Genomic DNA, 18363 nt, shown 5'->3' with positions numbered 1-18363 from the left:
CCGAGACAAACTTACACTAATATTTCTCCAGGAATCTGGCCAGACATCTTTTTCATGTCATGTTTTGGCTAATGTTTAACCAGGAAGTTAAAATATTACTTATGAAATATAACTTCATAAAGAATGTTAGCTCTGTTCTGCTTTACATATTAAAATGTGGTGATCACATACTTGCCCACAGCAAACACAGTGGTAGCCACAGTGATGTTCTTTGGTTTATAGATGGCATCAAGAAGATTTGTGTCAAACGTGCCTTCCCACACAACTGGAGCCAGCCATGGTGTCACTGTAACAACGTCCTTACGGCTAATGGCCAAGAAACACCCATACAAAGAGACTGGTTGATGAATCTTAAATCTGGTGAATCTGGTTGTTGAATCTTAAAAGTGTGCAAACACAACCATGTGCCCAATCCTGTACTTACACACACTTCTTATGGGAATTATTGAAAATAATCTTATCAGTAAGAGAACCACTGATGTATATGCTTTACTTACCCCTCAAGAAAACTTGGACTGTACAAAGGCCTAAAGCAAAACCAAACAAATGCAATTATGCACAAAATGAAAAACCAATAAGCAGCTCTTTCACGAGGTTGTACGCAAATGTAAATAAGATAATGCAAAACTAATTACAAAGGTTACTAATGAATCAATATTTCATTTAAGGAAAATGGTTACATTTGATTTTAAGAGGTGAGGATTCCACGGTACAGCCCTGGACCCCTGCCTTTGTGGGCCTGTCTGTGTGGTTATGTTCATCCATGTCCATATATGTACATTCGTGTGTGCTCCATATGTGTGTGTTCGCTAGAGTTATGTGTGTGTCTCTTCTTTTTGGTAATGTGCTGCAGGTGTTACTCATTGTCTTCTGTGTACTTAATTGTGTGTTGTGCTGATGTTAGTTGTTGCTTGTGAATTGTGACGCTGCTCCTATGTTTAAAAGTCTCTAGCCTTCTATTTTTAGAATATACTTCTGCTCATTTGGCATCATCACAGGGGAGTTCTCCTTCTTTACACACTTCTGTTTGTTCACGACAAGTTTAGGTCTCCAACAGAGGCTACATCATCTCTCTCTGGACTTCATTCCACACCACACTAGTGTAATTCATTTTGCAAATATGTTAACTTTCCTCACTGTTAAATAGAGAGAGAAGGAAGCATTGAGTACAATTGAACTCCTTTTGCCATGACAAAAACTAGACTGGCACCTCCCCCAGGCTGTCCTATGTGTAGTATGTGTGTACATTTGTTTGTAAGTGTTTGTTTGCCTGGCCAACACTGGCCACGCTTTATGGTAAAGGATTTTTTTTAAAAGCTAATTTGGTACAGAACTTTGATCATGTGTTTATGCTTGTAGATTGGTTCTATTGGTCCCAACGAAACAGGAAAATCATTGTTTGCATAGCATTCACACTCACAAATTTACAGTTGAACCATAAGTAAAACAAAACTATGACCCATTTATGAAGTTGAATTACTCAAATTACATGGCCATTAGGGCCCCCATGCCACGAGAGGGAGCACCAAGATATCATGATGAGCCTATTAATTACGTAAGCATTTGGTGCTGAGGTGGTGGTATGGCAGCCCCCTAAATGAAATTCTGCTTAGAGCCCCTTAAAGGCTTGTGTCGGCCCTGCCCATTTCTGACCAATATATTTCAAGCCAGTGGTAAATGCACCACATTGGTTTTACTATACATATCAGAGTTGTGTATATTTGGTGATTTATCTGGAAACACAAGAAAAGGCAACAAAATGGATAAATAATAAGAATGTCAAAACAGCACAAGAAATTCCAAATGTTAATGAGGCATTTTACAGTACACCAGAATTATTATTTCTTTTTTTTTTTTTTTTGTTTACATTGTGCTCTCTATTCTCACGGTGCATGTTGTGCAGAGGTGTCAATTCCAGGTTCAGAAAATAAAAGTCCTCACCAGGATTTTGCTCAGGCTTCCTGGATTGTATTGATTCCACTAATTTTACCTGGATTGCACTAATTAGAAAATCTAGCAAGCTTGAGCAAAATCCTGGTGAGGACTTTTACTTTTTGAACCTGGAATTGACACCTCTGATTTCGTGGCCCATGTTGTGACATCATAACCTGTGTTTGGTTCATTTACATGCATTTGGTTTATATTGTGTTCATACTTCAAAAGAATGTTGTTACGGTACAGCCCCTGACCCCTCCCCTTTGGTCGTGTGTTTATGTTGTCTATGTCTAGTCGTCTACGTCTGTGTATCTTCGTGGGTGTGGTTGTGTCTGTGTGTTAATCAGTTTCACCTGTGGCTCGTCTCGTCATCACGCGGGGATTATGTGGTCTGTCTATTTAGTGTGCGTTCGCGCAGTGTCCCATGCTCGTCTTTCTTTGAGTCTGTCAACGTTTCATGTCTTAATGTTAAACGTGCGCTGTATCCGCTTTTTCGTGTCTGACAATAAAGTGTCGTTGTGCTGTAACCTTGGACTCCGTGCCTCGTCCGTCACCCTGCCTGCAACGTCACAAATGTGACAGAACACCAGAATTCATTTTGAAATAAACCTAGACCGACCTGTTCAGGCAGTCTCAGTCCACTTATATACAAACTGAAATCCAAAAAAGTTGGGTCACTAAACAAATTGTGAATAAAAACTGAATGCAATGATGTGGAGATTTTTATTTAAATTTTATTTGTAATAGAGCATAGATGACAGATCAAAAGTTTAATCTGAGTTAATGTAACATGGAAAAAGGAAAAATATGTTAATTCAAAATTTCACAGTGTCAACAAATCCAAAAAAAGTTGCAATAAGTGGCTGGAAAAAGGAAACTGAGCATATAACGAAGAGCTGGAAGACAAATTAACACTAATTAGGTCAATTGACAGCTTGAATGGGTATAAAAAAAGCTTCTCAGAGTGTAAGTGTCTCTCTGAAGCCAAGAGGATTTTAAGTTATCATCATCAATCGTGATCGTGAACACAATCCACAGTGCCATCTGCCGTTGCCAGCTGAAACTTTTACAGTGCAAAGAGGAACCCATTTCTAAGCAAGCTCCACAAGCTCAGACGTTTGCACTGGGCCAGGGTAATTTAAAATGGAGTGTGGCAAGATGGAAGACTGTTCTGTGGTCAGATGAGTCACGATTTGAAGTTCTTTATGGAACACTGGGAGGCCATGTCATCCGGACCAGAGAGGACAAGGATAACCCAAGTTGTTATCAATGCTCCGTTCAGAAGCCTGCATCACTGATGGTATGGGGTTGCATGAGTGCTTTTGGCATGGGCAGTTTGCATGTCTGGAAAGGCACCATTAATGCAGAGAACTGTGTTCAGGTTCTAGAACAACATATGCTCCCATCTAGACATCATCTCTTTCAGGGAAGACCCTGCATTTTTCAACAAGATAATGCCAGACCACATTCTGCAGCAATCACATAAAGTGCTTTGTGACAACATGTGTTGTGAAAAGCGCTATACAAATATATTTGATTTGATTTGATTTGATTTGAGAAGGATCCGGGTACTGAAATGTCCAGCCTGCAGTCCAGATCTTTCACCTATAGAGAACATTTGGCACATCATAAAGAGGAAGGTGCGACAAAGAAGGCCCAAGATGATTGAACATTTAGAGGCCTGTATCAGACATGATCCACAGAAGAAGTGGGATGCCACACAGTGGCAAAAATGGCTTTGTCCCAACTTTTTTGGGATTTGTTGACGCCATGAAATTTTGAAACAACATATTTTCCCTTAAAATGATACATTCTCTCAGTTTTAACTTTTGATCTGTGATTTTTGTTCTATTCTGAATAAAATATTAGATGATTGCACCTCCACATCATTGCATTCAGTTTTTATTCACAATTAGTTTAGTGTCACAACTTTTTTGGAATCCGGATTGTAATTTGGAAGCATTCACACGTTTTGAAACGAACTGCACTAACAGCAATCACATTAGGGTTCATTATAATTTAACTGAAGCTACCATGTCTGAACACCCTGAGTGTGACATGTGCCACACAGATCAATTCCACTGTGTGTTCTTAACATAAGTACTTACATGTCACAGTTCCTTGAGTGTGCTAGCATGTGTTTCTCCAGTTGGACATTCAGGCTGAAAACATAGCAGTTAATGATGCTCAATCTCTCTGCATTTCTTTCTTTCTTTCTCTCTCTCTCTCTCACACACACACACACACAATTTATATGTTTGTATGTGCATGGGCTCTTAGCATTGGACTCTAATTACAAAGAATGCATATTAAAACAGGTGTATGTACTGACATTGTGTCTGGTATCATTTATCACTTACCTCATCCAGTCAGGGGTGAATCCTAAGTAAAGGAACCTGACAATCAGAACAGATGAATTCTAACTGAAATGTAACATATATTGATTCAGACAGATAGACACTAAATGAAACTGCATCATTACAACACTAAATGAAACTGCATTATTACAACACAAGTGTCACGTCTGGCCCCGCCCCCAGCTGTCAATCATGTCTTTTGTTTTGCTTTTCCACATGCTTATATTTTGTTTTCAATGCGCTTGTGTTTTCATATGGTTGTTCATGCTTGTCATTTGATACCACAACATATGCCATTGTTTTTTTGCTCATTATCCTCAGTGTTTATATAACCCATGTTTTGTCTTGGTCATTACCGGTTATTCCATATGAGATTTTGGATCGATTGTTGTTTCATGATGATTACATTACTCAATGCAATCATCAAATTGGTTATGATATCTCGAGTGTTCTAGTGTCTTCTTCCTGGTTTGTTTGTTCTTTGGTTTCATTTCATGTTTAATACTTTCTTTATTTTCTTTTTCTTTTTCATTATGCCACACAAAAGTCTTCATTTTGGACAAGTGTCTGTTTCTGACTGCTCTCCTGTTATAACCCTGGACCATTCTGATAACTCTTATTATGGATTTGCCCTGAATAAATCTCACTCTTCTCAGCATATGTGTACACCTTAAATATTGTTCCACAATGCACCAGCATCACAACAAGGATGAAAATACTGTAAACATTAAACACAGATTAGATATTGAACAACGATCTGTAAAGAGCTACATTTAAACATTTACACAGAGCTGTTATATAGTGTTAAAACAAACATTGTCCCCTCCCCTGATTGTCCCCTTTCCCTAGCTATCTGTCATACTTTTTGTTTGGTTTTTAGTCACGCCCCCTCATTATTGTTCTCCTTATTCCTTGTTTGTTCCCTCATGACTCTATTTATGCTCTGTTTTCAATTCCCTGTCACCGGTCAGTTATGTTCCAGCCTTTGTATTGCCTTCGTTTTTTCTAAGACTCTGTGGATTTGACCTTAATTAATCTCCTCTCAGCATTTGTGTCCACCTTGCTATCAGTGTTACAGCTTAATAATATATAATAAAATACTAACAAAAACGAACCAACAAACCATTATGGGATCCAAATGAGTTTCTTTATTGTGTTCTATTTTTTCTCAGAGTTGTTCCTCCTTTCTGTTATCATATATTCTAGTTTTGTATCTTTATCTAAAACTTCTGGATTAATTTGATTCTTTTGCCTTTATGTGAATCACCTGGCTTTATCTGAATCTTTTGGCTTTCTGACTCTATGCCCAGAAAAACATTCACTCATGTCAGCACTTGAGAGTCCTGCCTCAGCTTATGGTTTACTACGGTCAGAAATAAACTGGATGGGTTTTGAAAATAATTGATATTATTTCTGTTCTTGATACCATAACTGTGTATGATATCAATAGCATACCTTTAGGAGTCTTTTGGAAAAAAAAATTAATTTAACAAATGGTATGATGGAATCATTAACGCTGCAGTTACATACCAAACCACCACACATCCCACCAACATCAGTACAAACAGGTGAATTTTCATGGCAAAGAATTTGCTTCAGTCCTGCAATAAAGGAACAAGTACATCAAGTGATTTTACTCATATTCATAGAGGCATATTAAAAAATATGACATCACATGTTTCCTGGGAACACAGGCCATGACCTCTGGTAGGGAACAAACTTCCAGACAACATGTCTCTTGCTCATCTGTGTCAGGTCCTGCACTCCCAATTCTTGCCACCAGAGGTCCAACTCTCCAGAGTTCTAGACAGCCCAGCTGTTTTCCATTAGTATGATTGACATGCATACTTAAACCTGCCCAGTCCTCATGCACACTGTGAAGTATTGCCATTCCTTCTGAGTTTGCATACCGAGCGTTTATTCTGATTCCGTTTCTTAGTGTATGATCTCTGCCTTGTTCTATCGACCTTGTCTTTGCCTAGACCTTCTATTGCCTCTGAATTATTTTGGATATTTGGATTTTTGACCTTTGCTATTGTACCACTACGTTTTTTCTAGATTCGCCCTCCTTTATTAAAACCTGCACACGGATCCCAACGAGCCTCGTGATTCGACCTCGTTACAGTCTGAAGCTATTGTTTCATGTGTTATTTCTGCATCTGTTTCTTCCACCAAGCTTTGGATGAGCAACTCAGGATTTTCAAGTGGCAACAAGTTATTTCCTTCCTTGACAAACAGGTCATTTGAAGTGCTTTATCATATAGTAATGAAACACATCTCCCAGAAAAGGTACAGAATAAGCAAAATGCAAAAAGTCCAGTTTAAACTCACATATCTTGACTAGCCATTACATATATATAGGATATATATATATATATATATATATATATATATATATATATATATATATATATATATATATATATATATAACGAAAACAAAGACATTTCATGTAACAACTAATGCTTAGCTGCATCCTTGGGCACCCCCATGCAGTTAGAATGGTACATTCGTCTATGACGTTCATAGTCGACTAGGGGGTATAGTTGACTATAGTCGAATCAGCGACTATTGCAGGTCACCCCTACTGTGCATGTGTATGTCACTATGTGGTATTCTCCTTTAAGCCTCACGTTTTTTTAATTATTTTCCTTATTCAGTATTTAAATATTTGACTACACTGTGGACCTGTATGGTTTGTTTAGTAAGTTATAGGTACTCACCCTGACATGGCTAAACAAAACAATTCTGATTCCATTTGGTTTCATATTGTAAATGAATTAGTAATAATTCTCTATTTTCACCCTTTGACAATTGAGACATGTTTCACTTTTCTTGTTAAATATTTCAAGACATTCATCTTTCGAGTTCACATGCATTTTTCATTTAGTTACTTAAAATAAACTTCATTTTAAACAGTAAAAGACATTAACAATTTCCATTCATAAACCTCTCTGGTTTAGCAACCTTTAAAACTGTGTTGATTTCTTTCTTTCACCTTATTTAATCAAATTCAGATATATTTAACTAAAACTATTCATAGTCTTCTTTCTCTAGGGTTACACTTTTCCGCAGTACCAAGGCTTAGTGCATTTGTGTAAACACTACATTAATAAACACTAAAAAATACTGAAAAGTATAGATCAAATACCTGGAATATGCGTCAGGTAATTCTCTGGGTTCAGTCAGGAGTTCATCAGGATATTAGTTCTGAGGTAGGGGAAACAAACACAGATTGTGTAACCAACATTAAATTAAAATCCAACCGACTACTAATGCTTCTGACGATTAAGTACATTTGGAAAATACATTAATAATCTCTTTAGAAAAAGAAAACCAGCTCGATCAGATTTTTCTCACAGTGCATGACACCTTCATACCTGGAGCTGAATGAGACTGTCTAACATATATGTTTACACAAATATAGCCCTGCCTGTGTACCAGTGTACATTATGATTTGTTAACATGATAATGGCAGCTTTAGGGTCCAAACACTTGAAGTCAGTCTCAGTTTTGCTGATGAACTGAAATGTAGTTTCTCCATCACATGGTGCTATGCTGACATCACGCAATATCACATAAGCAGACAACAATGAAACTGGGAAGTAGACACAGTAAAATAGTCCACAGCACTATAATTACTTAAAATAAATGTATATAGATTATACAAGTCTCCATACAGTAAAATAAGCAATAAAATAAATATGATAACCACAGTTTAGCTAGGTGTGTTCAACATGTCTGTGTGTGAATGTCAGTATAATATTTTTTATAGGTCTTTTGCCTATTGCCCCCCCTGATGTCATTCAACAAGTATACTGCTACAGCAAAATCTGAATTAACTCATTCCATTCCATAACCCTGCTGTGCTCTCAACATGCAGGGCTTCTCTTAATTCCTGCGAGAGGCAAAACCTTCTCCTTTAAAGCCCCTCAGTTACTGAAAAAATGTCAGTGGAGAGGGGAGTGTGGATATTATAGTTATTTCTTTGATCTGCACTATATTTAAATACATTTACAGTATTTATTTTCCAGGACAGTGACACTGAATAAATGTACTCTAATATCTTTATATGCATTCTACTTAAATTTTAAAGTACATTGTCAGTTGTATTGTTGTTTTAAGTGTAGCCCTTGTGCCATTTCAGCATTGGGGTATGCAGGCCGATAGACTCAGAGATCACTTAGTGTGTGCTGTGAACCTCTTGACCATCATGTTTCTGTCATGTAGAAAACATAAATGAATAAGAGTGTTTAGCCTAACCACAAGACTTTAGAGACTGCAATTTATTTTTTTTATTTTTGGAGTCCAAGGATTACCAGGTAGAGTGCTATTTTTTGGGGGCGAAGTGGGGGACACAAGCTAACCCGAGTGATGAGAGATAGTGCTTCAGATCGGCGGACTGGGAGAATTCACCAAGGCCATGCAGAGATTTTTTTTTTCCTCTTGGTAATACAGGTATAACCACATTTAGAACACCGTTCTGACAAGCCTCGGAGTATGACCATCTGTAGACACACCTGCATATCTGAGCATGTACAGAGTGTTGTTAAGTGACAGAATAAAGAACAGCAATGATATGCCACCCTGATACAATCTCACTAGGACAAAAAGAGTTTAAGCCATTTTAAAAGGGCATTGAGCTTTCAGAAATACATTTTCATCAAATTAAAAGAATGTTATTTAGTAATTACTGCTAAATGTCACGATACAGCCCCGGACCTCACCTTACAAGTGTGTTAACGTAGTCCATTACATGGCCTGGCAGTCATGGTCTGGCGGTTAGGGAACTGGTCTTGTGACCAGAGGGTCGTGGGTTCGATTCCCAGACAGGCCCTGGCTGAGGTGCCCTTGAGCAAGGCACCTACAGTGGGGAAAATAAGTATTTAGTCAGTCACCAATTGTGCAAGTTCTCCCACTTAAAAATATGAGAGAGGCCTGTAAATGACATCATAGGTAGACCTCAACTATGAGAGACAAAATGTGAAAAAAAATTGAGAAAATCATTTTGTCTGACTTTTAAAGAATTTATTTGCAAATAATGGTGGAAAATAAGTATTTGGTCACCTACAAACAAGCAAGATTTCTGGCTGTCACAGACCTGTAACTTCTTTTTTAAGAGGCTCCTCTTTCCCCCACTCATTACCTGTATTAATGGCACCTATTTGAAGTCGTTAACAGTATAAAAGACACCTGCCCACAACCTTAAACAGTCACACTCCAAACTCCACTATGGTGAAGACGAAAGAGCTGTCGGAGGACTCCAGAAACCGAATTGTAGACCTGCACCAGGCTGGGAAGACTGAATCTGCAATAGGCAAGCAGCTTGGTGTGAAGAAATCTACTGTGGGAGCAATAATCAGAAAATGGAAGACCTACAAGACCACTACTAATCTCCCTCGATCTGGGGCTCCACGCAAGATCTCAGCCCGTGGGGTCAAAATGATCACAAGAACGGTGAGGAAAAATCCCAGAACCACAAGGGGGATCTAGTGAATGACCTGCAAAAAGCTGGGACCAACGTTACAAAGGCTACCATCAGCAACACACTACGACGCCAGGGACTCAGATCTTGCAGTGCCAGACGTGTCCCCCTGCTTAAGCCAGTCCATATCCAGGCACGTCTGAAGTTTGCTAGAGAGCATTTGGATGTTCCAGAAGAGTATTGGAAGAATGACATATGGTCAGATGAAACCAAAGTAGAACTATTTGGTAAAAACACAACTCGTCGTGTTTGTAGGACAGTGAATGCTGAGTTGCATCCAAAGAACACCATACCAACTGTCAAACATGGGGGTGACAACATCATGCTTTGGGGCTGTTTCTCTGCAAAGGGACCAGGACGACTGGTCCGTGTACATGAAAGAATGAATGGGGCCATGTATTGTGAGATTTTGGGTGCAAACCTCCTTCCATCAGCAAGGGCAATGAAGATGAAACGTGGCTGGGTCTTTCAGCATGACAATGATCCCAAGCACACTGCCAGGGCAACAAAGGAGTGGCTTCGTAAGAAACATTTCAAAGTCCTGGAGTGGCCTAGCCAGTCTTGGAGGGAGTTAAAAGTCTGTGTTGCCCGCCAACAGCCCCAAAACATCAGTGCTCTAGAGGAGATCTGCATGGAGGAATGGGCCAACATACCAGCAACAGTGTGTGCCAACCTTGTGAAGACTTACAGAAAACGTTTGACCTCTGTCATTGCCAACAGAGGATATACAACAAAGTATTGAGATGAACTTTTGTTATTGACCAAATACTTATTTTCCACCATTATTTGCAAATAAATTATTTAAAAGTCAGACAAAATGATTTTCTCAATTTTTGTTTTCACATTTTGTCTCTCATAGTTGAGGTCTACCTATGATGTCAATTACCGGCCTCTCTCATCCTTTTAAGTGGGAGAACTTGCACAATTGGTGACTGACTAAATACTTATTTTCCCCACTGTAACCCCAACTGCTCCCCGGGCGCCAGGGCTAGGGCTGCCCACCGCTCTGGGCACGTGTGATCCACAGCCCCCTAGTAACCACTAGTGTGTGTGTGTGTGTGTTCTGACTGCACAGATGGGTTAAAAGCAGAGGACAAATTTCGATTGGGGTGTAAAAAATCACAATTGACAAAATATGGCACATTTCATTTCATTTTCATTTCCATGTCTTAATATGTATTTCCGTGGGTGTGGCTGTTTGTGTGCATGTTCATTCATCTTGTTAGTGTAATGTGCTGCACGAAGTGCTTGTTACAGTCGGTGTATAAATTGTGTGTGTTCGTATCCTCCGGCACTCTTCTTGGAGTCTGGGTATTTGTTACATGTTCCTGCTGTACACTAATAGCACTTTGTTCAGTGATCCGAATAAACCTCTTTGTATACTCGCGCTACTCATCTCCGCATCCTCAAGCCTCTTGCCCTTGTTACACTAAAGATCTTGTAACTGATTACTAATCTTAAGAACCACTTAATTTTACACATTCACAAGCTGGACAACTTTGCTCAGTAAATAACTGACAATTTAGTTAGATGTGTTTGATAAGGTTCACTTTGCCTAACATTACATTGCCAAAAGCATTCACTGTGATATAACACCATGTATTCCTGCCGGCACCAGAGGACAACCATCCGAACCAGGAAGACTCTCGTCCTGAGTAAGGCGCCTTCATTCATCATGCTGCTTTGATGCCAGATTTGTTTGCTGATATTATTTATACACACTATAGGATTCGCTTCTCTGACCAAAGTAGCGTGATGCATACATTTCAGCCAGTTTTTTGTTTGTATCTCAGACCTACCTTTTATCTAATTTTAGCATAGATGTAAGACACGGCAGTATCTTCCAGTTAATAGTTTCATCCATAAGGCATTTTCTTCCATTTTCATTTACTTTAGTCATCGTAGCTGTTGGGTTGGTTAACATTGGTTTAAATGGTCTGTGGTTTTCTGTTTCATAGTGTAACGTGGAGGAGGAGGCACGACGACGAATAATGCAGTGCAACACCGAACGTTTATTAAACAAAAAAGAAAGGACATTAAGTTCAGCACGAGAGCACAAGCACTTTCAGGAGAACTCACACAGGCACAAACTTTAGACAAAGACGAGCACAAGACATTGCGCGAGCGCACATTAAATAGGTGATCCACACATACCATCGTGATGACGAGACAAGGCACAGGTGAGACTACGAACACGCTCAAGGACAATCCACACCCACGGGACTACAAACATGGACATAACTGCATGCAGACAACATAGCGGCACGCCCACAGGGAAGGGTCCGGAGCTGTCACCGTGACACAGTGTGGACTCGAGTCACATGACTTGGACTCGAGTCCGACTCGAGTCACTAAACTGATGACTTGTGACTTGACTCGACAACATCACTGAAGACTTGCGACTTGACTTAGACTTTACCTTTACTGACTTGGACTTGGAATCGGACTTGAGCTTTAAGACTTGAAAAGACTTGAAATCCTTATTTTAACATAATAAATAAGTAATATGTAGATGAATATGTAATGTGTAGAATCACATAACTGGATCATTTTGTATTAAATGGTGTCGTAAAATGTGAACTGCTCATCTCAGTTTATCCGTAACCGATCGGGGGAGCGGGCAGCAGCTTTGAATTTGTGCGGAGAGGACAAGCAACATGCTCCCAAAAATTATCCTGTTCAATTATAAAGACTGCTGTTGTGAATAAAAGAAGAACTGTGACATGCAAGACATGTGGAGTCAGCATAAGAGATGGAGATGCAACCACTTCAAACTGTGTTTGACATTTGAGGCTGCACAATCAAAAGTAAGTCTCTGCTATGTATATTTCACATAATGCTATAACGGTTAGCTAGCTAGCTGGGATGTGATAACTCAGGGGTCGGAAATGAACTAACGTTAGGCATTTGAGTGATTCGGTTCGCTTGAGTGAGTTGTCGTCGTCATCACCTATTCACCCGCCACCCCCCCACCCCCCGTTCGCCTCAGTAATTTTCTTCTGTCCGTCCGTCCATCCGTCCCCCCGCTTTCGAATTATTGTTGGTGCGGACCGCTGATACAAGTCAAGTTGCTCATGTGGACCCTTGTAAAAGCTAGTCTGACTACCTTAATATACTACTAATCAATTGCATCAATTGTGTTAAATATTGAAATTACATCTGGTGACGTGACTAGGACTTGAAGTTTAAGACTTGGGACTTGACTCGAGACTCGCTTGTATTGACTTGGACTTGACTCGAGACTTGATTGTATTGACTTGGGACTTGACTCGATACTTGATTGTGAAGACTTGAGACTTACTTGTTACTTGCAACTTAATGACTTGTTCACATGTCTGGAGACTGATATCACCATTTCATCTATTCCAGTTATAAAAATGTCCCTGTTATTTCAGGATTGTGTCCCCTTATTATTCATAAGTAATCAATATTGCTACATCATTTTTGCATTAATAATGAAGCAGGCAGAAACCTTAAAAACTAAACAATAGACTTCCCAATAAAAGCTCTTAAAACACATTGTGATGAGCAAGGAGTGCAAAAATTAAAAGGAAGCGATCATGCCAGTCTCGAGGAAAAGGGGGGGGGGGGGGTTTAATGGAGCACACAAACACAAAACCCATGACATGGTCCAAATTAAAGATACAATAACCAGCAGTCAACTAGTACAAAGACAAGACATATGTAGATAGACAAATGACCCTCAGGTGTCGGGGATACTAATAGGCCCCGCCCACCTGAGGGACGAACACAATGCAACAGGACAACATGAAATATTGCTACTGCAGGCAGAGGCGGCCGGCAGGGGGCCTCTGTGCCGTGACACCCATATTAAAAGACAGAGGTGGGGACTCGAGTCACATGACTTGGACTCGAGTCATTAATATTAAGACTTTTGACTTGACTTGAAAAAATATTCAGAGACTTAGACTTGACTTGGACTTTTACACCAATAACTTGGGACTTGAATTGGACTTGAACCTGTTTACTTGCAAAGACTTGTTTTTTTTTTACCCCAAATCTAAACTTTAAAACACATATGGTTGGTGCCAGAGCGAACTAGTAACTCATTGAATCATAGATGTGGAACAGAGGTAAATAAACTAGATTTTTTTCCGGCGTGAGAAATCGGATGTGTGGCGTGAGAGCGTGTGAAGACGGTCAAATGCGTGTGTCTCACGCTCAATGCGTGAGAGTTGGCAACCCTGTGTTCTGTATCTGAACTCGGGGAAGAGAGCCTCTCTCTGTCACCATCATAATATCCAGTTCTATCTCAGCATGGATTGTGTATTTGAAGACATCTACGTCGAGAAAAAAATATATTGACAAAAGTGGAGCGAGTTTTCAGCTATGGGGACATCATTCATCGTGCACAAATGACATACAGACTTTTGGCCAGCAAATGCAATGCAGAATAGTTTACTGAAATGTCTAAAGTTGCAGATTCCTGTTAATTGTTCAGTTCTTATATTTGTTTGTCTTGTGTCACTCACACATGTTCTCCAAGAAACCAGATAAGAGAAGAGAGGGAAAATGCTGTTATGGTTCTTTGTATTGTACTGTGAAAATATCAGCACTTTTTATTTGAACATGGAGTTCTACTTATGACTTTTTCACAGAATATTTATTTCTGGAAAATTGTAGTTTAAAGTATGAATATTTTTGCAGCTAAGTTTAACAAATTGAACTGTGCAATAAAGAGGTGTAATTTTAATTTTTTTTATACTTCGTGTTTTCAGTTGCACATGTTTTATCAAGATTTGAGGAGAATACAGATTTTAAAAAGAACGCATGTCTGTTATTTACATTTAAAATATACCTGCAACATTGGTAAAAAAAAAAAAGACTCGAAAGGACTTGAAATTCCAAGTTTCAGACTTGGGACTTGACTTGACTATTGCCTGTCTTGACTCGAGACTTGACTTGACTTGAGTGTCTTTGCTTGAGACTTGACTCGGGATTTGAGGTATAAAGACTTGCACTTACTTGAGACTTGCAAAACACTGACTTGGTCCCACCTCTGTTAAAAGATATCTTAAAGCAATTTAATTGTAAAGGCAAGTGACCATTTTCCATGCATATCTATTTTGCCTGTAGCAGAAAAAATATTGTGGTTGTTCCAGCTGCTCTAGGATGATCCTATATAGGATTTGCCAATGTAGTAAATACACTGCTCAAAAAAATAAAGGGAACACTTAAACAACACAATATAACTCCAAGTCAACCACACTTCTGTGAAACCAACCTGTTCAGTTAGGAAGCAACACTGATTGTGAATTAATTTCACCTGCTGTTGTGCAAATGGAATAGACAACAGGTAGAAATGAGAGGCAATTAGCAAGACCCCCCCTGTAAAGGAGTGGTTCTGCAGGTGGGGACCACAGACCACTTCTCAGTACCTATGCTTTCTGGCTGATGTTTTGGTCACTTTTGAATGTTGGTGGTCCTTTCACACTCGTGGTAGCATGAGACGGACTCTACAACCCACACAAGTGGCTCAGGTAGTGCAGCTCATCCAGGATGGCACATCAATGCGAGCTGTGGCAAAAAGGTTTGCTGTGTCTGTCAGCGTAGTGTCCAGAGGCTGGAGGCGCTACCAGGAGACAGGCCAGTTCACCAGGAGACGTGGAGGAGGCCGTAGGAGGGCAACAACCCAGCAGCAGGACCAATACTTCCGCCTTTGTGCAAGAAGGAACAGGAGGAGCACTGCCAGGGCCCTGCAAAATGACTTCCAGCAGGCCTTAAATGTGCATGTGTCTGCACAAACGGTTAGGATGGTATGAGGATGGCATGAGGGCCTGACGTCCACAGATGGGGGTTGTGCTCACAGCCCAACACCGTGCAGGACGCTTGGCATTTGCCAGAGAACACCAGGATTGGCAAATTCGCCACTGGCGCCTTGTGCTCTTCACAGATGAAAGCAGGTTCACACTGAGCACATGTGACGGACGTCACAGAGTCTGGAGACGTCATGGAGAGCGATCTGCTGCCTGCAACATCCTTCAGCATGACCGGTTTGGCAGTGGGTCAGTAATGGTGTGGGGTGGCATTTCTTTGGAGGGCCGCACAGCCCTCCATGTGCTCACCAGAGGTAGCCTGACTGCCATTAGGTACCGAGATGAGATCCTTAGACCACTTGCGAGACCATATGCTGGTGCGGTTGGCCCTTGGTTCCTCCTAATGCAGGACAATGCTAGACCTCATGTGGCTGGAGTGTGTCAGCAGTTCCTACAAGATGATGGCATTGAAGCTATGGACTGGCCCGCCCGTTCCCCAGACCTGAATCCGATTGAGCACATCTGGGACTCATGTCTCGCTCCATCCACCAACATCACGTTGCACCACAGACTGTCCAGGAGTTGGTGGATGCTTTAGTCCAGATCTGGGAGGAGATCCATCAGGAGACCATCCGCCACCTCATCAGGAGCATGCCCAGGCATTGTAGGGAGGTCATACAGGCACATGGGGGCCACACACAATACTGAGCCTCATTTTGACTTGTTTTAAGGACATTACATCAAAGTTGGATCAGCCTATAATTTTGTGTGTGGCTCCAAATCCAGTCCTCCATTGGTTAATACATTTGATTTCCATTGATGATTTTTGTGTGATCATCAATCCAGCATCCACCCACATTGTGCATTCACTCTAGTTTGTGAGGATGATTTGGGTGGAAAGCAGTGGGCTGTGGTCAACTCTAGGCCCCTCCCTTTAGTTATGCTGGTATAGATAAGTCTGCCGGAGCCACATGCTAATCACTGGCACGTGTAGTATTGTCGCATATGGCTTCACCAGACCAGTCTGTCTTGTTTCCTTTTTCCCTTAGCCCCACCTTGTATTCAGATCCCATGGTTTTTCCCTTAGTCTAGTCACGCCCTCTGTAACTGTTTTCAGCTGTTCCTTGTTTCTATTGGTCAGTGAATCTGTATATAGTGTCTGGTTCCCCAGTCTTCCCTGTCAAGTCATTAGTTTTGCAAAGTCCGTTTCTGTCTGTGTTCTCCTGTTCAGTAATCCCCTATCTTGAGTTTTTGCTTATGTTTTAGTGTCTGTCTTTAGTCACTTTCCTTTATTGTAGTCTTTTCTCTAGTTCTTATTCACCCATTTTGTGTGCTACTTGTGTGTGTTCCTCCCCATTATTATTTGCACCGTTATCTTGTATTCAGGCAGTTTCCGTTTACATGTTTCAGACTGTGTATGTTATCCATGTTCATTCAATTTAGGTTGTTTTTGTGCAACATTATGTTTCTGCTGTCAACTGTCTGTTCCAGTAAATGTATCAAGATTTGTTCCTAACATACTTACCTTAGTGTCTCGGTCATGTGTTTATCATGCCCTCCATGTCAGCACAGTAACCCTAGTTGATCAGGGGTGTGTTACTAGTCATAAACCCTGCCCTCTATAAAGTTTGTGTCCCTCCCCTATGACACCATTGATTAACTATATATGTGGATGGTGATGCAATGCTTATCTCTACATATTAAACCTGCATTTTGTTTTCTGCATACATTTATACAAACACAATGCCACAAAACACCTAGAAAATGCTCGTTTACCAGCAGATGCACCAATGCTGCCACTTACCTGTGGCCCAACATCCACATTGGAGGTACTGCTCAGTCTAGAAATAGAACTACAAATATGGGCTGCTACTAGCTGTCACCACGTCAGTGTGATATGTGCCATGCCACAGGTACTCAGGTGATAACAACTTGGTGGGTTTGTTGTAAAGAAAGTATTTGTTCAGATGGGATTCTTCCTCCCATATTGTCTCAATGGAATTAGTCTTGTCAATTTCCAGCCACATACGGCAGGTTTTAGTGACTTTATACACCTCTTCCACAAGCCCTCCAATCATTGCCCCACCATAATAATAATGCCCCTCTCCATATGGGATGTAGGCCTGGGACTCAGGGCCTTTATCATCCTAACCTGCTGCACATCCTGCCCATCACGGTTTCTCTGTCTGGCCAATCTGTACAGATCTTTTCCCCTTCCTTAGTGTCTAACTTCTCATACAGCTTTCTATATCAAATATATTTGTATATGCCTTCTCTTTAGCTTCTGCCACTGCTCTCTTTGCCTTACGACCAATCTCCTTGTACCTCTGTCTACTGTCTTCATCTCACTGAAAATCTCAATTCTTTTTAGCCAACTGCTTTCCTCTCAAACTTTCCTGAACTTCCTCATTCCACCACCATGACTCCTTGTATATCTTCCTCTGTCCTGAGGTCACACCAAGTACCTTCCTAGCCACATTCCTCACTGCATTTGAAGTCTCATCCCATGTATCCAGAACACCACCACCATTACCCAGTACCTGCCTCACCTCATCCCTGAATTTTACACCACAGTCCTCATCCTTTAACTTCCACCACCTGATCTTAGGTTCCGCTCTCATTCTCGTCCTCTTCTTCACCTCCAAAACCTACCTACATATCACTATCCTATGCTGTTTAGCTACACTCTCCCCTGGTAACACCTTGCAATCACTAACCTATTTCAGGTTTCGTCTCCTACAGAGGACATATTCGACCTGTGTGCATCTTCCCCCACTCTTATATGTTACCCTGTGCTCTTCCTATTTCT

At 40.6% G+C, this 18363-nt stretch overlaps 1 protein-coding gene across 8 annotated transcripts in view; it reads right to left on the bottom strand.

Annotated features, from left to right (window-relative positions):
* LOC143527889 (globoside alpha-1,3-N-acetylgalactosaminyltransferase 1-like) overlaps window positions 1–18363 on the bottom strand; it is a 204937-nt gene that overhangs the window by 165414 nt on the left and 21160 nt on the right. For 7 of the 8 annotated variants that reach the window (XR_013134302.1, XM_077023255.1, XM_077023254.1 and 4 more), the window contains 6 exons: window positions 7444–7502; window positions 5823–5893; window positions 4296–4331; window positions 4044–4097; window positions 498–527; window positions 172–306 (listed from right to left, as the gene is read on the bottom strand). Coding sequence is in view for 7 of the 8 variants with exons in the window: in XM_077023255.1 (XP_076879370.1) it covers window positions 172–306; window positions 498–527; window positions 4044–4097; window positions 4296–4331; window positions 5823–5872 (305 nt within the window). In the remaining variant the exon portion in view is untranslated. Of the gene's footprint in view, window positions 1–171; window positions 307–497; window positions 528–4043; window positions 4098–4295; window positions 4332–5822; window positions 5894–7443; window positions 7503–9019; window positions 9110–18363 lie in introns of those variants that run through there. The other variant, XM_077023256.1, reaches the window with a different exon arrangement.

The sequence above is a fragment of the Brachyhypopomus gauderio genome, chromosome 12 (genome assembly GCF_052324685.1).
Source record: "Brachyhypopomus gauderio isolate BG-103 chromosome 12, BGAUD_0.2, whole genome shotgun sequence".
NCBI lineage: Eukaryota > Metazoa > Chordata > Actinopteri > Gymnotiformes > Hypopomidae > Brachyhypopomus > Brachyhypopomus gauderio.
Note: the sequence above shows the minus strand (reverse complement) of the source record. Positions and strands in the feature narration are given on the sequence as shown.